General features: G+C 32.7%; 1 protein-coding gene across 1 annotated transcript; it reads left to right on the top strand.

Moving 5' to 3' along the window:
- The first annotated feature begins 2,444 nt into the window (after window positions 1–2,444).
- Window positions 2,445–17,751, top strand: Oatp33Ea (Organic anion transporting polypeptide 33Ea). The gene is made up of 8 exons (XM_069110949.1): window positions 2,445–2,641; window positions 6,179–6,372; window positions 10,797–11,222; window positions 12,380–12,627; window positions 13,175–13,445; window positions 14,010–14,205; window positions 15,351–15,949; window positions 17,229–17,751. The coding sequence occupies exons 2-8, from the start codon at window positions 6,192–6,194 to the stop codon at window positions 17,399–17,401; spliced, it is 2,094 nt and encodes a 697-aa protein (XP_068967050.1). The 5' UTR covers window positions 2,445–2,641; window positions 6,179–6,191; the 3' UTR covers window positions 17,402–17,751.
- The last annotated feature ends 6,017 nt before the right edge of the window (window positions 17,752–23,768 follow it).

Below are 23,768 nucleotides of genomic sequence, written 5' to 3'. Positions count from 1 at the left end.
AATATCCTATACTCTTAGGATTAACGGTTGTAATATATCGCCTGTTATCATTAATAATATTAATATTATACACCCTATTAGTAAGTTAACGAAACGAAACAGAAGTAAATATGTATATCGTCTCGGAAAGAAATAAAAGGCGAATGCGTCTTGGTCTAATGATAGATCGCGACTATTGTTGTCTGTTGCTTTCGCATGTCATCTGAACTCTTTGCAAGAGACGAGACACAAACATTGATTACCGAAAAATCAGAAAAAAAGAAATAAAATCTTAATTTTCAGAAGATTATATATATTATTTAATGGTATTCTCATTGTCCAAACTTATTCCATCAGAAAGTCCTTTATGAATCGTTTGTCTTAATGATACGAAACGAATTACGGGTTTATTCGGTGCTATCGTTCACCAGTTTTACGACAAATTTCCTTTTTCTCCTGTAACCAAGGCAAGTGACTTCGTCGCCTCGATGGAACCCGATCTTGTCGTTTTTCGTGGCTAAAGATAATCTTAATGGCCTTGTGGAATTGGACGCCAAGCGTCGCGGCGGGCCGCAAAAACGAGCAAAGGGGAAACCGCCCTCGACGTCTAAGTCAGACCCGCAACGACCGAACAAAAATAACCAGTTGCGCCTTTTGGCAAAATAACTCAACGATTTGGCTTCCTTCGTGAATCTTTATAAATTCGTCACTCTTTGATGTCCTGCCTTACAAAATGTCTTTAAGGAAGAAAAAGTAGAGTTCCTTTAGTTAGATTAGTAGTGTTGGTGGTGTACTTAAAAGTGATGTACATATTTGTACAATCGATTTATTTTTGTGAATTTTGTACATCTATTTTTAAGCTAATATTCCTTCAGAGGATATTCCCATTTAGTGGAGAAAAAAAATTGACGATTCCTTTACTGTATTCTTCTCAAACTGTTATACGTCGTAAATGGTTTCCTACATTTTTACTCCTGAATTCGATAAAATGGTAAAGTTATTGCTTTAGAGGTTGCTGGATGCGAAACTCCAAATTGTGTTTAGCGAATTGGCTTCCATGATATATCAATTATTAATCAACCGATCTCTTCAAAATTTTACAAAATAGATGCAGTCAAACTTCAGCTTTTGTGAGGAGCTGAAAGGATTAGTTCATTGGATGATACGAAAAAAGAACTTTAAGAAGAAAATTTATATTGTAGGAATGGCGATGAAAGTAGTAAAGATCAATTTGTACAACCTTATTATATGTGCCTGCAACGAAAAAGTACGTTTAGTAGATCCATATCAATTATATACATGCTGAAAATTTCATCGAAATCGATTGATGCAAAAACAAGCGCCAGACGTCGAAATATATACGGATCATTTAAATTATTATTACATTTATTATTGTTTATTTGAGTTGTGGGTTGGGTTAGAGTAATATCCACTCTACTCTAGTATCTATTCAGTACTAGTGTAATCGGCGTCATTAAGTGGCCGGCAATGTTAACATGAAATAATTTGTAATGAATTTATTGATATAGGAAATGTTGCAATATCTCTTTGTTCGTCATGTATATACTAATGTTATAATCAGAATTAGCAAATACATATGTATACATGTTCTCCTAATGAACACACGTAATCTAATGATAACCATATACTATATGTATTTCTACTATATTTTAAATGACCTCCTGTCGATTATTTAGTTCTGTCCTGGAATTAGCCACGACAAATTTCCAACCTCGATCTCGAAAACTAAGCCGAAAATAAGAAAATTCTATTCTATATCTTTCTCTTATTTTTTACACAGGGAATCACGCCGTTCCCGCACTTACATTTTATTCGGACTCTGTATATAAATAATAATAAATCGTAGTAGTCGAATTTATCATGCATTTACAAAATCGCATGAACTAAGAATTAAGTCACGCTTGCCTTACCGGCCGAATATTAATCTACTCCAACCTATAGCCCGCTGATTTATCTTGTTTTATTTATATTAAAGATGACTAGCGTCAATGAGTTAAGTGTAGGTTGAGCTATATCAAAATGTGACGACCTGTATGCCAGTATGAAGCGCAATCGAAATTAAATTTAATCGAAGATTTTTGTGAATATCACGGAAATGAAGAACGAACGACATGTATGCGAGAAAGTTGTTCAGAATGTTGGTTTTGACAACATATTTCAAGCTCATTGAAATCGGTGAGGTGTGCCCCTTCTCATTTCCTCAAACAAAGAAATAAGTGGAAAAGTTTGCTCGTTCAAACAATGAACGTTGATCGTTGTATGTTTAGCATAGACTGCAACCAACCGTAGTTCAAGATACCTTTGGAATCGGTGCCAACTGGTCATCGTGGGTAAACATAATGAGATGTCAGCACCGGTGCTTCGTTGATAACGCGTCTTCTGAATGATGCCCCGTTTATTATTCGTTTTGATAGAGAAATATGTAGTAGGGGAGCATTGCCATTGACACAAGAGCGAGCCTCAGTTACCCCGCGTTTATTCGCGTAAACTAGAGCGCTCATAGCGCTCAGTGATTTTTTAGTTACTCGGCGGACGAGGGAGGTCACGAGCAAGGAAAGACTCGAGGATCGCGATCCATATAGGACTCGCGACCTGGAAGTCCTTCCTGAGTCCATGCGGAAGCACGTGGCCTAAGGTCAAGGTGAGACTAATAGAATTCTCGCGTGTTTTCGCTTTCTCTTGCATACTTTGTGCTCTCTGTTGTAAGTGCTAATGTTTCTATCAGGATCGCTTATTTTTCCACACTATTTTATTACACATTTAATCAATTGCTAAAATATCTTGCGAATTACATCGTACGTATATAAATGGTCATGTGCTTCTATTGCAGTGCATACAAGCTTAGTTAAACGCATCTCACGGTTTTTTTATATACAATTTATAACATTATTTATACATTGTGTTTCATAAGAATATTGGATTTTTTTGGGAAAAAATAATTCTATCGGTTATCATAGTAAGTAGATGATAGTATACCGTCTACGTTCTTTATTCGATGTTCACGTAACTGTTTAAAAACAATGTAGCTTTGTCATTTTTACACATGACAGTCAAATATCTATCATTATTATATTATGGTGTGCAACATTGTTCATTGAATTTATTTGGTACGTACAGTAGCTTCTTCGTACAATGACAATTTTAATCTTCCATCTTTTCACTTTGCTCTATTTGTCAATTCTTCCTCGCTCTAAATATTTCATTTGGCGGAATTTTCATCCTATTCTTTTATAAATATGTTACGTTGATCAACATTACTTTAAATTGATCGTTTTACTCTATAGATTGGTATAGAACTATCTTAGGTTATTACATTATATCATCTATTATATCATTATAACTATTATATCTATTATATCATCATGGACGTTTTTTGTCGACATTTACTTCCATTCACAACTGTTTACCGGTTTCTCGTACACCTATAGTTCTATTACGCGCATGTTTCGCGTATAAAAATGTTCGTGCTTTTGATTAATTGCCGATGCCGGAAGCTCGTAACGTTTCACAGTACTTACTAATTACAGTACATAGTCATCGTCACGGAGCCTATATGAATTGCAGTGAATTTTATTGTTTATGAGAACATCATCGTAACATTTAGTTTCTCTCAGTTGTATTTTCATTTCTCTCTTTAAATTCTTGTCTATTTAGCAGTTTTATCGCGAACTACGAACGTCAACCAAGCCTTGATAATTTTTGCACAAGCTTTTAATTGAAATCTTTGTTTTTACGTTGAACGTTGCTGGTACTGCGACTTCTTCTCACTCGCGAATATATCATAAAGTCAGGTCCGCGATTCTTTGCGTGCTTCTTGTGGCACGACGAGGCGGAAGTAACAATCGGCTGGAACTCCGTATTAATGCAGTCTCCGAGCGTCACAACGAAATCTATACCCAGTTAAATTGCAATTGCGTAATCATCTCAGGTGCCCGTGGCGCACTCGACAATTACCAAGGAAATCGTTGGTAAATAAATCCATTACATCGTTTGACTTTTTGACATTTGCATACATGAGACATACATATTACCTTTTTTCTTTGGTGAAAAAAGTAATATTATAGTGATTCTTCTAACGGTTAGACGATGTTATATACGAATTTCGCTTTATTGCTTTATACAACGAGACATGCATTCGCAGTATCTGAACATTTAGCAAACAAATTATTTGGCAATATGAATTGCAGTTTGCAAAGTTGTTATCTTCCCTACAAATCGCGGATCTTTTTAAGAATGATTTGCGAATGCTATTATTAGACATATTTAATCACATTGAGCATTACTCTATTTTACTGTAATTTCTCATTAGGTATTAAGTCTCACTTGTGCGTGCTTTTAACGTATACGCTATGCGCGTATGTAACTTGCAAAATTTTCAGATATTTTACCAACGAACTTTTCATACGTTGAATTCATAATGTATAATCAAACATACATTACACATATGTGGCGGTGATTACGAAAGTGACCTAAGTCAGGAATTTAAAAAAAACGAGTTTATCGCTTATTCTGCGTTGTATTTATTTACATTACAATAATCTGGAAGAATTTCTGCAAGGTAGTAGAAATTGAATTGAATTGAATTGGTTGTTGCGCCGTTGAGCTGAATTCAGTTCGTGCGTCAAACGCAAAACTTTAATAATTTCTTGTTCAAAACACTTTCGTAATCACAGGCACGTATTTCCATGATTGATTTTATTTATTATCTTTCGTTAATCTTAATTTTGTAATTTCAATTTCCCTCTTTCTAATGACAATTTCGCTGTATTTCGGAATTTTATTCACGGTCGATTAACAAGCGTATCATAAAGCGATATCACTCTTGTGTCGAAAGTGTCATTGATAAAACTGACCGTGCTTATTTATGAACTTGATTCATGAAATTGCCTATTACAGAAAGGATAGGCCCATTTGGTTATTCCAGCTGTAAGATACTTACGAGTTGAGAAACTTTTTCAAAAATGTGTAAACTTGAAATATTACGAGGCATAAGAGAGCTAGGATGTCGAAGCTTTTAGAGTGTTGCTTACTTTCCATGTGTATTATTATTTTAGTTCCTCCGCTCGTCAATTCTGTGTTATCGCAATTAGACGATTTATTGAATATGGGAAAATTCATCATGAGTGGGGAATACATCTAAACATATCTAAAGATTTTTCAAAATAGGTAATTCATTTATTTGAAACAGATTTGTTAACGCAGGAACATTTTGTCGTGACTTATATCCGAAAATTCGGACTAATCGTTACCAGAATGTAAGGTTTGATGCATCGAAACAGATAAAATCAACATTTGCACACATACATTCGTCGAAACAACGCTTTGAATCATTGCGGCCACATAATTTATTCTACATATATTTATATGATAACGAAGAAGGATTAATGAAATGGTAATAAATGGAGCGACCGCTGCTAATCATTAAATGATTAAAACGGTTTATAACGGTAGATAACAGACTTATCGCTGCTAAAGGAATTGTATGGAAGAGAGAAGTGTTCTATAGAGAAGTTAATGCAATTATTATAATTGACCTTGTTAGCTTTTTATTTCTATACACATATACATGTGGTTTATAGGCTCTTCATATTTGATATTACGTTTAAACATGATGAACATGTTTTTCGTATCTTTGTCGAGGCATATGATTTTCTTTTACTCGGATCATTCGATATAATAAACAGCTATTTACAATTTTTTACATAGATAAACAAAAATAATTCATATTAGTTGCTTGATAAAAAGAAGCAAAAAATTATTGCGATATTTGATGATTTATAGTAGTATGCCAAAGTATTGGTCTGTAATTCGCATCAGTAATAAAGATCTATCGTTATACCGTTATCAGAAAATTATTCGTTCTTTATTCTTCGTTTCTAATATCGATATTAGCGCATTAATTTCCATAATGTTTGCGTGTTGAACTGTTCGTGTCAGTTTATATTTGATATTATAGAAGATAATCGTGGCACGATACTTTTGCAAGTTACTGTACAAAATGAAGAGCTTTTAACAGATTATAAGTGAAATACGATATGTATTTTATTCTTCGATCAGATTGTAATTAACAAGGTGTATGCTATATATCGTCATTAGAATGTTGATAAGGAAATATTTTATAACAATTTTCTAAAATGTTCCAAAAAATTCGGAAAAATGAGATATGTGAATGTTACAGTGCAGTCGGAGGGATGAGCAAAGGTTGTGGAGTTTGTGGGATTTATCCCCGATGGCTACGAGATCGTGCTACCCCAAAAAATTTCATCGCCGTGTACGGGCTCCTCGGTACTGTACAGGCGATGGCCTTTATTTATATCGTCGTCACCCTCACAACCTTGGAAAAGAGATTTAAGATACCTAGTCGGACAACTGGTAAGAACCTTTTGATCTTATTAACCTGTCACCTTATTTCGTTTACCTGTATAATCTGAATTATAATTATCGCCTTTGAAGTAATATGATCGAACGTACCATATTAATTAATTCCAAGGTTTAAAATAAAAAGTAATATGTAAGATAATTTATGATTATTCTCGTACTTCATCGAACGTTCTATTATCTCAAAGTATATGAGATATATTGTTGTTAAATAGATGTATGCAAGACGTTAAAATAATAAGTGTTAAATTCGTTAAAGATTTACAGTCGCAGCTGAAAGAAGTAAAAAATACTTAATCGATATAGAAGTTGAAATCAGGATAAAATATATTTCTCGATAACGCTTTAAATACAGGGAATGATGCAGATCTGAAAATATATTAAAGAAATCTAAGAAGAAATGTTATCGTTAACATAAAAGGGAACATAGAATATAAAACAACTTTTTTTATAAACTGTGTTTAATATGTCTTCCTTTCATATGAATATTCATTTGTATAAATTATGAATTGACGTATAATGTAGAAATATTTAAATGTTCCTTCCCTTGTCTCATATTCTCTGACGAACGTACAGTTTTTACTCGTCATTGAAATTTTATTACAATTTTCTATTATAAACGAATGGATTAAATTTATTAAGCTTCCAAAAAAGATATGAAGTTATAACAGAAATATTGATCCTAGAACCTATGCTGAATATATTGTACTTTACAAGACTGTTTCAAATTTTACATTCTTTCGTTTTTCAATATCTTATGTATTAGGGACAAAATTTCAACAAATTCTACGTAAATAATTATATTTTCTCTGATTTTATGTTATCGTAAGGTGCATCACATAAAACCGACTCTTTCGTGCAACAATAATAAAATTTGTCCGAGATATAGGAAGCTGTGAACATTCGAGTATTTCGCGGTTCTTATTTTTACTGTGATTTCTCTCGTCACTGATACCGAGTAGCCAAGTGTTACGATTCTAGTCGTATTAAAGTACTTGGACTTGCATTTGCACACGTACACGCATTCGGCCCCGACGAAAGATAAATCGCATGTCGGTGTGCGTTCGTCTAGTAAGTAGTGTCGCAATCATAGAAGTGAGAAATCTGTCGTTAGAATAACGAGTGCTGGATACTATAAAGACACACGAACATACTGTTATAGAATATGCTGTTTTCAAACAGCACTTTGAAAAGGGCGATTAATTTTTAGGCCAAGATAGAACGCAGATGGATAAAAATTATCCTATACTTTTTAAAAGTAATATACGTATAATGCTCAAGGAAGCTGAGTTATAATTATTCGTAGTTGGATATTTCGAATACGTTATAAATTTCGAAAATCACTTTGTATTAGGTGAAATTTATTACTGATTTTTTATTGTTATTGTTGCTATTGCTTGATTTTATTGGACAAAGTTAAAAAGCGTATTAAGTAGATGCATGGAGAATTGCGAATTAGTAGACATTTGAAACCTGCTTCTGTGAAGCTTAGTATTAGTCAAAACCGTGTATGTGTAGATTTATTATATAGAACTGTTCCTGTCTAAACTTCGTCTAACGCTCATCGACTAATTACGCGTCGTCGTGCTCTGCCCCTACTACCGCTAATTTTTGTTAGGATTCTTAGGTCATTTTAATTATTATAAAACTCTCGACCAAGCAATATGTCTCCGAAGAAATATAGAGCGGTGGCTTCGTGCGCAAACTTTTAACCCACAAAGACATTGTGATAATAAAACAATTCTGATACGAAATAATCATCGTCTTCCTTCGCTATTTTATCAATTTCGATTTCGTCCCACCGTTAAAGTTGCTCCGCGTTTAACACGCGAAATCAATCAATGACAACGCGTCAACAATTCCTTTTCAATTATTCTCTATATTCAACCATAATTTTCTACTAGATAATGATATCAACATCATCGAATATAATTTTTAATTAATTTCATTGAATATAGATTATTGGATTAATAGCAATAGGTGTCATATTATGCGTACGCATTATTTACGTGTCTTATATATATTGATTAGATGTTACATATATTACATTTTTTATTTTATCAAGAACGATTTAACAAAACACAAAAGCCCGATTCGTTTAAAAAAGCCTTAGTAGTAATGAATATCGCGCAAACTTATTGCTGAGTCCACGTGTAATGATGTTAATCTAATTGACCTCGCTTTGATTTTTCAAATTAATCCTTTATTGTCATCTTCTTTTGTTCGAGTCTCACAATTGTATGATGCAAAAGAATCGAAGAATTCTCGTTTGTTTAGCTTGTCACCCTGGCTATTAACTGGCCCACCGATTGAAACATTATTTGCATCGTGGACACGCAATTGGATGAACATTAATTACGTGTTACAGCGGCTGCGTGAGAAATCGATACAACTCTTACGCACACGAACGTGTAGTATTGAGCCGGTGGACTTCGCGGTTTTACGAGGTCGGTGTTATTACGTTGATTCGATCGATCGATATCTGTGCATATCCATTGGAGTTAACGATACAAACGATACGTTTTGTCGAATTCCGTGATTTTTTAGAAACGAAACAAATATTCCATACGACTACGACGATGGATAATTAGACAAAATTCTATGTGAGGATCGTAGGAAATAAAGCTGATAAGTTTGTCTTTACAGATTTTCCTGGTTTTAATACCATCAGTTATCTAAAAAAGAGTACTTGATGTAATATAAGTACATAACTTAATATAACACAGTCGAAAATGAGAATAATATGTCTAATTTAGGAAGATAACATATTTACAAACAGTTGATAAATTCACTCGGTTTCCTGAAAAAGTGAGAATATTTCTCTGTTTCATTTAATATTTTTGGAACGTTCTGGAGGATAGCAAAAGTTTAATGCAAAAACGAAATAAAATAGTGTCTTCTTTCTTTTAAAATTATTGTTTTATATTAAACATTCGAATAAAATTGCTTTATTATTGTAAAGTTGTAAAAATGCGATTTATACATTTGTGTTCTTTCGTTGAAGTCTCCATATTATAATATTATCATTAATTTCAATAAATCAATGAAATGTATAAAACGAAGAAGAAGAAATATTAGTAGTTGTGGTTAGGATTTACAGAATCATACTAATGTCCAGCTTAAAAGAAAAATATTATTTCCATTGGCGTATGTGGTTAATCTTTATGATTTGATATTATGGTTCACAAAACGCAGCTTTTTGATCAAAGTACAGTTATTTAACACTTGATAGACATGTAGAATATCAATTATTATTTTCGATTTGATTGTTTTCTATGGATAAGATGATATACAGATGTATGAGAGATGTATGATTTTTTGACATCTTGCAAATATTCAGATTAATCATTCTCCACAGTCTACATAGTTTGCATCTTAATGTTTTATGAATACATATTATGCTTAAACTGAAAGTAAATTCTATACAGTAATTTAATTAGTTACATTAATGCTTTTAATTTTTTAACTTTATCTTTCTGTTGCATACAACCCATTTCGGTGATTAGTAACTACATTAATTTACATAACTAAACATTATATTACATTAATTTACATAGGAAAACATAGATATTACGTTAAATTAAACGAAGAATTCTGATATGTATCAAGAGAATTGTAATACTTTATTTTTAATATTTTGGAAAAATTTATCATTTAGTAGTTGCAACGTCTATTATTTATACGAAAAATTGTTTGAAATAATATTCTCATAATAATCATTTCTTTTAATAATCTGTCATAATGATCATTTGAGTACAATATTCATCTGATCCTTCAACGTATTGAGAAATTTGTTTAACTAATCATTTTTCGGAGATTTTAAGCAATCCTTCTCCAGAAATACAAATTCCACAAAGAGCATTTATAATATCAATATCTTTAAGCGATGGCTATATTTGCAAAAATATCTATAATGAACTCGGTCCGTTTAATTTAATTAATAGAAGATCGTGAAATTCAACAAACTGTTTCTTCTGTATAATGTACCGATATAAGATATAAATTAATTAAAATAATTAATTACAAAATCATTATAATTAATATCTCATAAATTATTTACAATAATTTCGAAACTTTTCGAAACGTTTCGGGCCCAACAAATAACTTCCTTGTAATTTTGATCGGCTATATGCTAAACTAATCTTTATTTCGTCTTACCATAATTTGATACTTTTCTATTACAGAGAGTAGAATAATTCAACCTACTAAAGTTTTGCTTTAATATGATGTTGATTGAATTTACAATTTTGAGCTTCGTACACAATGATATACGATATACATAAACGTGTGTTTACACAATTATGTACGATAATTGTCATAAATAAAAATCAAGCATTGTTCCCATTGCATCTCTTCTTATACCACGAAATAAGAAATAGTCACTTCACATGAATTTATTTGAACCGAATTTATTTCAGGATTAATCCTTTCTGGCAATGAGATCTCTCAAATTTTATCTCTGATATTAACCTACTACGGAGGTTCTGGTCACCGTCCAAGATGGATCGCGGTTGGTGTCGGTCTTAGTGCCTTCTCATGCCTAGTCCTCGCTCTTCCACACTTCTTGTACGGACCAGGACGAGATGCTTTGGCATTAACGAAGGAGTACCTTGACCAAACTCTGCTGAATGCAACCACAATACCCCAAGATCTAGCAATTTGTCCACGCGTCATCAAACCAGACCATTGCGACGAGGAAACGCTCTTGGACGTCAGCGTTCTTCCACGACTCTTGGTCTTCCTCTCTCAGTTTATCCTTGGAATCGGTACCACTCTCTATTACGGTCTTGGTCAGACGTACCTGGATGACAATACCAAAAAGAAGAATACTCCGATGCTTCTAGGTAAATATTTATTCTATGTAAATATTTATGGATATAAGCGAACCACGGATATTTATGCAAACTCATATTTTTATGAATATAGCGAAAAAGGCGGGACAGAGATAAAATGAAAGATTATTTTATCTATTAAATATCACAACGAGTACCATATTTTGGATACTATATATGTACATTGTATATTATTTGCATTGTGTGCATTAATGCAGCTTAAAATTTCTGTCTTGTTATTTGGTAAGCTCTTTATTTTCAAATTTAATTTTTGATATTCAAACAGTAAATGTATGTAGTAATATATATGAATTGTAAAAGATACCTTTGACATGCGTGTTTTAACAGGTAATTTGAATTTATAATCTGTTGATTTCATAGGAAGATAGTAAGTACTGGTTCTAATCATCGATTTATCATTAATTTGTACACGCTAATCAGACTCAAATAGTGTATCTATACAAGGTATTATAATGTAATGTATTAAAGTTTCATAATTTAATGTACGTGTAAATGTAAATAGATCGCCAAATTCTACGGTTGTTCAGGGTTAAGATTATTGATTTAGATGCGCGGAGATGAAATTCCAAGATATTAAGCTATAAATATTTCTTTTGCATCTAAATGCTAATTTTAAAACATTAAAAAAACAATATTAACGGATTTCCACATTTTCTTTTACTTTTTTAATTTATTTGCAAAATATATACGTTTTTTTAATATTTCAGTAAAGAGAACTTTAATAATATCTATAAATAAAGCTTGAAGAAACTTTCTCCCTCTCTGTTGCTTTCAATAAATATTTACCAAATATTTTGTTTACCAAGTAATCTTAGCAGCCAACACAGTATAGGTACAAACATAAATTCTTTATTTTACTGGGAATCAATCTTGCATGGTTGATAATTTTATTTACTCGATTTTGAGTCTTTTTAATTGTACTTTGAAACAAATTTTAGGAAGTTCAATCATTATATATTTTCATTTAATATTATAATTAATGCTATTCAAGTTACATATAATTCGTAAACTCTAAAAGGCTCGAATATATATGTTCCAATTTAATTATTAGAAATAATTATTTTTTTTATTATTAATTGCCCAAATATCTGCGCCATGTACGATTTATAGAACACAGGAATATTAATTTTTATTTAATCTTTATCCAGGTTTCACCTTTGCTCTGAGAACTGTTGGGCCAGCAATAGGATTCCTACTGGGTTATGGTTGTCTCAGTTTGTATATAGATCCCAGTCTACATCCTGTGATTACAAAAAAGGATCCACGCTGGTTAGGTGCATGGTGGCTCGGTTGGATTATTCTAGGCGCCACTATGGGCATGTTCGCTATTCTAATAGCAATGTTTCCACGAAATTTACCGACAGAAACAAATACTGCAATCGACACTGCCAAGAAGGTGAAATATGATTAATACTATAGAATTTATCGTTCAATGCATAATACGAATTTAATACAATATATAGTTTGCTTACCTTGCAATGTCTACATATGCAGTTTGTGTATGCACAGAAACGTATCAATAATGTTGAAATCTTTCAAGTTGAATTGTGCAATATACAATGATGTAATTATGTATTCGTGATACAGTTAAAGGAGCAAATTGTTGTTTGCATAATAGCTATTTTAGATAAAAATATGGACAATTTCAAAGTGACGTGTAAAATAATAATCGTAATGGTTGCAACGGCAAAGTTTTACTAAAGATTTCTGATTGCCCTTAATAATAGAATTTTACAACATCATATCTTCACTCATACGTCTAGTAGATAGTGAAAATATCAACAAGAAAATTAACGAATTGAATTACTTGCTATATTTTCTGTATAGGTATACATACTCACTTTGAAATATTTGATTACATTTTATATGTACGTCTTTCACATATGTTCACACGTCTTTCTTTTAGTCGATAATTTAATGATACTTTATGCATTTCTTTTCAGGATGGTAGTATTCCATTGAAATTGCACCTAACTGTGCAAGAGCAATACATGAAGCCGATGGAACCAACAAAGTCTTTAGAAAGTGAATATATTCCAACTATGCGTGAATTTCCGAAAGCGATGATGAGGTTGCTAACAAATTGGCTGTTAACTTTCAATAATCTAAGCGGAGTGTTTTACGTGTTAGGTGCTTCGGCATACATAACATTTTTGGCGAAATATCTTGAGGTTCAATACAGCACATCTGCTGCTGGTGGTACTGTGATTGCAGGTGTGTCACTTGAAAAAATTACGTCTTGAAAATAACTGTTGTTAGTTATTTAACTCTTTCAGGACTCAATCTTTCTTTGATTGCGTAGACGAGATTTTTTATTAATAATAAAAGCACGATTTTCCTGATGTCTTTGTAAAGAAGACACGAAGTATTAAAATGTATCAAATGTATCAAATATTGTGCATTAGAATGTAAAGATCGGATTGTCGACAATGAATTTATTGTTTAACTCATTGGCATGCAGTCGTCTGCCAAAGTATGAAATGTTGTGTAATTTAATTCTTGGTTATTCAACAACTCGATATATAATATTTTGCAGACTGTATTTCTTTCTAACTGTTGATTATTAAGGATAATAGATAGTGATTGTGTTTGAGAAAAAATAATATACAACAGAAACTTTTAATGTAGAAATGATTGGTATGCCAATGGATTAATTGATAATTTATTAATGTACAGTGTTGCGTATATGTAAACATCAGTCCTGTAAGGGTTAAAGTAATTGATTACCAAAGTATGTAATTCCTCAAAGCTATTAAACATAAGATTTTATATTTTAAGGTCCGATATCGCTTGTTGGTATGGTACTAGGATTTCTGCTTTCTGGATTAATCATTAGCAAATTTAAACCTGGTCCTAGACCATTGTTAGCGTGGAATGTGTTTGTCGGTATTTGTTTCGTCGCTGGTCAGATACTCTTTATATTTCTTGGTTGTTCCGATACTGGCATTCAGGGTCTCAACTTAGAGACTATGCAGTGAGTACGTTTTCTTGCTTATAGAACATTGTTTACATTACTCTCAGATTATAAATAAAAGCTCCGTTATAAATAAAGGAAAGTGGAAAAGTACAATTTCATGAAGCCGTCACTAAGAATAAAGTAATGTGTAAAGGAAAGTAATATAAGAAAGAACGTATAGATTGATCTATAAGGAATTAAATTGTAAATTCATTTGTAACTTTTTGTGTTGAAAATGTGATAATTTTATTATTACTCCTATATTTCTCAAAATCTTGTAATATAGTAGTGCTCTAATATGTAACAAGATAATTGTAATTAATTATGAATAGAGTCGCTTTATTATGTTAACATAAAAATGTATACTGATAGAAATAATTAGTATTTGAATTATTCTTAGTAAAGAGCATTACATACTCTAGAAATCATCGGATAAAATATTTCTTTAGGTTTTATTATACTTCTCTGTTAACGTAAGTTATCATTCTTTTTTAATATGTAGAGCGCTGTTCATACAATTTAATGTGACTTTTACGTATTCTACATGAGTTACAGTGTCTTGAAGTTACATATATTAAAAACATTAAATGCTAGGTCCAAGGAATATATTTTAGGATCATGTGCGCATTCGTCGTGTACAAATTATTAGAAAGTATAAAAATTATAATTTTTCGGAACTTCTGGATAGCTGTATTATTTGATATATATGAAATTACATAGTGTAAGTCGATATTGAAAAAATTATTTAATTACATAGTTAATTTTTTTAGCTACTTTTATTGAAGAATGTAATTTCTATAAGTTTTTAATTTCTTCATTGCAATATAAGTAATAGAACAGACGACTATATATGAAAACAAGTAAATTATTAATATATATTTATGATATTATAATTTTTTCTATAATACCATTTTCACAATATCTTGTCTACTTAATTATGCATTATTTGTACTTACTGTAATTGATTTGTACTTGATACTATGACATATCCTTTATGTATTTAAATATGATATTTAATACACGGTAAACTTTCATACTTATTTCTAAACGTATACTAACATTATAAATCAGTTATACATTGCTGTGAAATTGTTATCTAACACCTTTATATTACAACGTTGTATCGATACTAATAAAATTTAGTTAATTCATTTTTGTTACAGGATGAACCTAACATTTAGTTGCAACACCGACTGTAACTGCGATGGCGTTAAATATTCTCCAGTCTGTCATGTATCATCGAAGACGACCTTTTTCTCTGCTTGCCATGCTGGTTGTCGAACAATAATTAACGACAAGGAATTTGGAAACTGCAGTTGTCTTCCTTTACTGAGCACGCCAGATCTCGAAAGTCATTTCGGATACACTACCGATTACAATCCGAGGAATCAATCGATCTATGTGAACGATCCACATGCGATGAATTTTGACAAAGTCAGAGCTGGCCCATGCACGAATGACTGCAGCCGCCCTTATCTTTTGTTCACGGTGCTCACTTGTGTCATACAAACGTTAGCGTGTTCCGGAAAAATCGGCAACGTGCTGGTCAATTATCGCAGCGTCGAGAAGAAGGATAAAAGCTTCGCGCAGGGTATTACGCTGATGATCATTTCCTTGTTTGCGTTGATACCGGGCCCGATTATTTACGGAGCCATTATTGACTCGACTTGCTTGATTTGGGAGGAGTCCTGCGGAACCAAAGGAAATTGCTGGTTCCACCATGGAAGAAACTTCCGGTATTTAGTTAATATAACATCAGCAGGTAAGTGTTTGTTAATAGTAATTCTACAGTGTATTATAAATTGTTTTGATTAAATGGACAACAGAGGGATAATCCAATTTGTCGAATATTCAGTCGAAACGGAAACAAAAAGTACTATATTTAGAAGCTACATGCTTTTAGTAAGAAAACATTTGACACATGTGGAAAGTGAAATGTAATAAATAGATTAGTATAGCGTAAAATAAGGTGGAAACGAAAACTAAATTGCTTAAAAATAAAATTTCATCTTCGAGAAAGTTGATTTCCAGAATGTGCAATATGTCAGAAGGGTACGTACGCACTTAACTCTGATATCGATAAACTAATAGAAACTAGTAGCTCATATCGATAACAAGCTTGTTACTAGTAATAGCATAGTAAGTGGTAAACAACAATGTTAATTATGTTTGTAAATGTAAGCACATTTAGAAAGAGAGATGTATACTAAGGCCCACCAAATCATTAATTACACGTATAAATTTCAAAAAATGATTTTCTCGAAAATGAAGTCTTATTAGAAAAGTTTTATTTTCGCTCTTAATTTATGTTTTTTTTTTAAATTGCCTGTTTGATAGTACTATGTTAGACTTTACGGTGCAGCCTATAGGAAAAGATATACTGTGTCAAATTTTCTCAACTTCCCTCAACTCAAACGCGTTTCAATTTTTACAACAGGAACGCTAAATAAATATTTATGATATATGTATAAAATTAGAAAAAGAGTAAAGCCCGATTAAAATTATATCAAACATACTGATTTGTACCATGCGAAAATAATTCTAACGTACACGTCTCCCTGTTGTGTATATTGGAATACAGGAGTTTCTATCATACTCAGGGAAGTATCATAAAACATTGATTACATTATTACCTATTACAAAATAATGTAAATACAATAGTAGATTCGAATGGTAGCAAATAAGCGATAAAGAAGTTTAAAATTTTTATCTTATCTCGTCTGGGTGGAACTTTAAAAAATATACCGTTACGGTGTAAATTATACCACATGTAGTGACATAACGATTCGATTCTGATCCAATTGTAAACTTTCGATTGCTAATAATTGGGCATGCCTGATATCACAAGTTAAATAATTTTGTTAAATAGAACAAATTAAATATCATCAAATATTATTAGAAATTAGCATAGTTTTTCATTCATACGTTTTATCTTATTCGTGTCGAAGATGTGATTAATCTTCGTTGTACATATTGAATTTTTAGCGATCTCATCATGGAAGTACTTCGTTATTGTACGACAATGTGTTTTCTTTTTTTAGGATTCTCCATAATAGGAGTGTTTTTCGATGCAGCGGTTTGTTATCTCGGGAAGAATTTGGATCTTTACGGCGCCCAAGAAGGCGACAGACACTGCGAATTTATTCGAGAGGACGAGGCGTCACAAACTGCCGACGGTGAGAAGAAGAAAGAAATGAACGGAAATGTAAACTAAAAGACGAGCAATAATCGTTTCTATCGATTACAAGTCAAAATGTTCCACGTAAAACACTAGGTTTTATTCGTTGTTATGTAAATTAAAAAAATTTCCATACTCAATATCGACGATTAGAATGATATTATTTTACATATCAAATTGCATAGGGGTATCTTTAATAAATTTCGCGTATCCTATCGAATAGTTAGTTAGAAAGATCGACTGTAAATTAAAGTAAAATTCAAAGCATTTAAATAATGTCGATGTTTTTATCTTTTTTAAATTACATTCCACACTGTTAAAATATTTGCACGATTGTACAGCGTTATTCCTATCTATTTGTAAATAAAACATGAGTTTTTATTAAATTTCTGATCGTGTATGATCTTTCTTTTGATCGTTAAATGTTCTTGTGCAAGTAAATATTAAAAACTGATTTTCAAGGAAAATCGAGCTTTCTTCGTTAAATCTATGGCAAACAAAGTTATAATACTCGACGAGACAGAAACGTTTGATCGAACTGAAATCAAAACAACCAGGTATGTATATTTTGGCGTCAAATGCGTTGTTCCTTTGTAACAGTTAATCATATTCATTAAAAAGCGAGTTGCATAAAAGTAATGCTAACGTACAATGATGTATAACGAAATAATTAATAAAATATATTTTATCAAACTTTTATAAACTTATAATATATTTTCAATATATAAATTTTAATAGTAGGTTGGTTAAACTATATCAATCAATTAGCATTAATAATGTAGTATTATGTGGCAAACGATTTAATTGTAAAACTATTATCATTTCCAGCACAATGTAATGGTTTTCAACTTATATATATTACTTATAACTTAGAAAAAGATATTTAGGCTCTATAAATATCCTATGATTTACGTCTAATCCTTGTACAAAGAAGCCCGGGCTAATTTTATTTGGAAATATACATATCAATAGCTCATGAAAATATTTAGAATCATAGACTCTGTTCCCGAATATGCCATGTGTGTTATGTAAAAGATTTTGTATGACATATGACATGATACAAGCAACATAATCACACTGGTAAAATTCGAGACAAATCGGAAAATGTATATAGAAGTTGCACGATATTTGTTGAAAACACACTTCATGAAGGTGACGAAATTATTTAAACAATCGATTTTCTATTATATTAATTAATTTAGAGCGAACACCTTTAGCATTAATTATATGTTTATAGCAAGTATTCACGCTATATATTAAATATTTTTTATCACTACAACGATAATCTTGTTTCATAATAACGCTAATGGAAAAAGTTTTCTACAACACACGTAATATATTCACAAAAATTTTCTATAATACGTGTCGTGAACCGTTGTACCTGAACGACTGTATTTTTTCATCCCTTAATATGCAATTTTCATCGACTTAACCAGTCAAAACTGCGCGATTTTTTTAACGAAATTCATTCTTGCTTATATAGATAATAACATATTGTTTTATAATTCTAACGTCATATCTTACGTTCTTAATACAATAAAATGCAAAATAAAAAACAGAAAGTGAAGAAAAAGCGGCGCTTTTATGAATACGAAAATGATTTGTCAAAAATCGTGTATTGGCTGAGCTCATGTCTCACGCGAGCATAAGCGTCAAGGAGTTAAGTCAATTTAATTGTCACATAGGGGTAGAAAAGGGATAATATCCGCTGAGCAACGATTGAATAAGAAAGTATGTTATATATTCACAAAAATGTACTAAATATCTTTAAGCAACAATTTTAATAAACCATGCAGATCACTGGTAACGCAGCTGAGTTCGTCGCCGGCGAACAGGGTAAGAAATGTTTACTTGATCGAGCGTATTTGAAATTTCGTTATACGATAAGCGAAGATCGTCCCCTTGGAGCAGTCCGATGGTTCGTAATGGTTTCGTTAAATCGCCCGCAAATAGGCCGTAATGCTCACAGGGAAGAAAGGGGTTTCGACTGGCTGTATGAAACAGGAAAAAAAAAACGGAAAAGTATACTTAAATCGGGCGATCGACGGTTTCAGCTGATTCGCCGCTCAACGAAAGAGGAAGGAAAGCGTTTGAGAAGGGGGTAAGGTCTGAAGGCTTGTTTTCAGACTTCCATCCCAAATTCTGGGGGTCGAGGCTCGTGCAGAGACCTCCGCTAGTCAAAGGATTACAAACCCGCGAGCCCGAAAGTAAAAAGGGAGTTTCTGTTTGAGAGCCTTTTAATTTTTAAGCCCAGACAGACAGAGGCAGAAGGCCCAGCCGCGTAATGAATTCCGCGACGTCTTCGTGACGTCAGGTCGTCTCTATCGATCGCATCCTTAGACACGCTCCTGGAGGATGCGCTTTGGCATTACCGGAGGATTAAGTGCCCTGCCTTACTCCACCGTAAATAAAGAAAAATCACGACTACAATGGTCGCTCGTCGCTCGACCACCCGCTCCCCTCGGGATCCGCTTGTTTCTCGACCTTGTCTCTGATTCGGTGTTTCTTGTAGGAGAATTTCTTGCTCGCCGAGTACCACGAGCCGTGGCGATTGTCGGCTATATCGTTCCACGCGGCCTGATCAGAGCCGAGGTGAACGGCTAGCAAGAAGATTTGAATAAACCTTACACATGCAAAAACACGCAGCGTTAATAGTTATTTTAATCTAAATATCGGTTTTGGTAACGTAACGTTGCCAAGAAGTACTCACTTTTCTTATCGCCTCTTTATTTTGAGTTCCAATTTATTCTTAAAATATGAATTTGTTAAAGTCTCTGTTACGTTTTAATGCTTCGTTAAGGATTCAGTGATGCATTCGATGATTAAAGAGGCTGCTATAATTAGCAGGCTGTTCAATTTTCCAGTAATTTCAATAAACAAACAAAAATCAACTTGCAATCAATCAGAATGAAATAGCTTCTTGAATTTTAGTATAAATTCATGCTTAACTAATATTTGTAGTACATATATTGATCATCTAAGAAATCTTTGATCGTCTAGGAATGCTATAATAATAAATGGAAAATTTTGCAGAATAGCAGTTAGAGGACAATCGAATGCGATCGGTTTCTTAACTTCGAAAGCGTTAATGTTTATATCGCTCGAATGTTTGCTGTGCTATTTGTAATCACGATATATTGACGAAACCGAGAGCAATTGATAAAACGAATATGTGACACTTGGATTTGTATGAAATACGAAATCACGTATCGCGATATAACTGATACAGTTGTTATGACCGAAGATAAAACGATTAGTAGAAATTGAACAGTTTTTATCAATGCCGGCCGTTTGAAAGCACGCGAACGCGTTACCGTGAATGTACGGGTCGGCTTCGTATTAGGAAGTTTTGTCGTTGTGTGTACACGGTGCATTGTGCATGACCCTGACCCATCTTTCATATAGACCTCATCAACGTCTTCTGAGTCGAGGTATAGTCTGATCTAGACTAACGTCGGCAATACGCATTGAACGAGGATAGAGGTATGCGGCGCGGCTTACCGGAAGCGACCGGTTTCAACCGTCCTCTTGCTATTTCTAACCTGCATTTCTTTCTTAATATTGGTCGAAACACGTTACGTTTATATACAAATCGATTTCTTTCGCTATCTTCCAAAAGATTTTATTTGATTTCTGGTCGGACATCTCAGACCATAACTGAGATAAATATAAAGGATTACCGACACGAAAATTCGATAAATTTAATTGCAGGCCATATATATGTGATTTCTCTTATATTCAGTTATTTTATTACATTGTTATAATATGTAATTATCGTAATTACTCTATAACATAATACAATACGCGTGTTGTATACGTATATATAATTATATTAAATTATATTTTAAATGGTTGGTCCATAAGGCTATATGTAGGAGAGGCTATGTGCACGAAGAACAGTCCGCATATAAAGTTCATACACAGAGTTACATCTAATACGAAATCAAAGACTCACAGACGTAGCGTTGATGGAAACAGAGAATGAAAATAAATAAATATGTCGAACATAGAGTTGTTATTTTGTGAGTATATATGTAAATATAATATTCAACACATAATAAACGAAATAAGTGAAAGTAAAAGATTTACAAAATTAATCGAGCAGGGGAACAATTTTGCAAGAGCTATCAATATATTTGTTCGCATTTATGTCGGCAAAAGAATGCAAAGAATAGAAGGCCATTCGCCCTCGAGAAAAACGACGATTAGCATTAACTGTGGGTAATAATAATGATTCTAATGCAGCTCGTCCGGCCTTGATTCTTCTATTCTACGAATGCTGCGTAATTTAGCGACGCAAGTGGGTTGTAACGTTCAGCGCGTCTAACAAAATTTGTCAATCTATTAGACCGATTCTCCAGGCTCTTGCTTTTTAATTTACCAGATCAGCCGCACAATACGAACATTCTTATTGTGACGCGACCGCAACGTGATTAATACGTTTTCCTTACAATCGTCTTCGTCATTTATTAGAAAACTTTCGATTTCACGATTCCAAAAAAAGGAAAAAAGTATTAGACGTCGATGCTTCTCCGTTTAACGGACAAAACTGGTATTTTAAGATCGTATCTACGTTTGAGACGAGAAATAAAAGTATCAACTGTATTTCTGCAATTTCAAGGGAACGATGTTGAGGGATTAGAATTCTGTTGAAATAGGTTATATATAATACTGATTTACAAGTTCTGTTCTTGATTTGTCTTGTTTGTCATATGTTTGAAGGGAAAGAGATCTTGTATTCGAAAGGTTATCTTAAATTACGTCAATTACTTTATTTTGAATAATCTCATAAGATTTATCAATGCGTTAAATTTACCGAAAGAATGAATTGTGCTTTTACGACCGTTTACTTTTCCTAAATACGGTGCCAGAAAGATAGTCGTAATTAAAAGTTCTACACGTGTATCAGACAATTGTCTTATTTGTTGTTCCCACGAAATAGCCGATAGTCGTCATTTTGCAAGAAGCTTTAACATCTGTTTTATAAATTGTGCAAGATTCGATGCGAGGCAAGTAAACAGTACTATGCACAGTGGTTCGTCGCTATGAATTTTCAATTGTTCTGTTGGCCAAACGAAGAAAACGTTCAACGAATTTCATAAGTGCTCAGCGTGTTCGTCTACAATTATTTAACACCCTTTCCTAATCAAATCTAATTGGCAAAGAACATCTATGATCCACCTATGAATCGAAGTAAAAACAATTTAATCACATTTCGATACTTTTTCGAGGAGTAGTTTGCGAACTTACGAAACATTAGGAATATAATTATCCTTATTCGTTAGATTTTAAGTATTTATTTTATTACGAATTTTGATGTTCGATTATATCGTTGCCTTACAAGACCCAATTAGCGCAATAGAAGGAAAAGACAAGATCAGAACGTTTTGCTCGTTTAGTGACAAGATGATACTGTGTATTAATTTATTGCCGCCTTATCGTAGATGTAAATTTTTGCCAACAAACAAAATGTCTGACATATGTTTGCAAACAAGAATACGAACGTCAGAAGAGGGATATTTCCTACAAGTCATGTCAAAATTGGTTAATAACTCTTTCGTGACTTGTACGTTTCTTTGTGTTTGAATGACATTGGCGTGATACCGTTATTCCTAACATTAGCAAGTAGGTAAGTAAAAGTGGCCGAAATATTAAACGAACCAGCTAGATATGATAGATAGCATCTGTTCGCTATGCATTACGTATTTCCTTATTTATCAGTTAAATTTCCTCGTTTCTGTTAGTGCGCAAAGGTAACCACAAATCAGGAATATACGCTACATACATACGTTATTCGGTTACCGCAAGCAGAGACACGTGCATTCAGAATTCATACCCGGTTGGTAATATCGTTTAATTATCTTAGTAGCCGTGATAAGAAGATTTCAATCGGTTTCGCAACGTCTTCCATTTTTCTTACTCCAAGGTTACCGAAACTGTTTGAGTTAAACATTGTTGATTACTTGTTAAACAGAAAAAGAGGATCGTCAACGAATAAAGCTTCCTGCTTGTATTTTACGTACTTCATTTTTCGATAGTCGAATTTTGTATAAATCATACGGTTAAGAAATTGGATAGCAGAATCAGTCGAAATAAACCAAGTTAAGATTTCATATATTTCAAAGGGTATTAAAATAGCGAAAGATGAGCGTCGTTTTTAAATACAAAGAAAACATTCTTATAAGAGACACAGTAACGCTTTATCGATGAAAACAATTAATGAGAACGTTAAGAACTGGTCCTGATATCGCCTCTATCGAATAATCGTTTCTATATTTAACGAAACAATGATAAATATAAAATAAGCATAGTCGAATTATGAGCAGCAGAGAAAAAGACTTTCAAACTAACATCGTGAAATTTCACCGTTACCTAATACTTTAAAGAGCGATCTTTCTTTGTA

Source organism: Bombus flavifrons, chromosome 4 (genome assembly GCF_040668555.2).
Source record: "Bombus flavifrons isolate JBK064 chromosome 4, iyBomFlav1_principal, whole genome shotgun sequence".
NCBI classification, from domain to species: domain Eukaryota; kingdom Metazoa; phylum Arthropoda; class Insecta; order Hymenoptera; family Apidae; genus Bombus; species Bombus flavifrons.
Note: the sequence above shows the minus strand (reverse complement) of the source record. Positions and strands in the feature narration are given on the sequence as shown.

What these genes read in the sequence shown, in the direction of transcription:
- Oatp33Ea (XM_069110949.1), top strand. Translation starts at nt 6,192, where the DNA reads ATGAGCAAAGGTTGTGGAGTTTGTGGGATTTATCCCCGATGGCTACGA. An exon ending in GATACCTAGTCGGACAACTG is followed by an intron (nt 6,373 to 10,796) that starts GTAAGAACCTTT and finishes AATTTATTTCAG; the next exon opens with GATTAATCCTTTCTGGCAAT. An exon ending in GAATACTCCGATGCTTCTAG is followed by an intron (nt 11,223 to 12,379) that starts GTAAATATTTAT and finishes ATCTTTATCCAG; the next exon opens with GTTTCACCTTTGCTCTGAGA.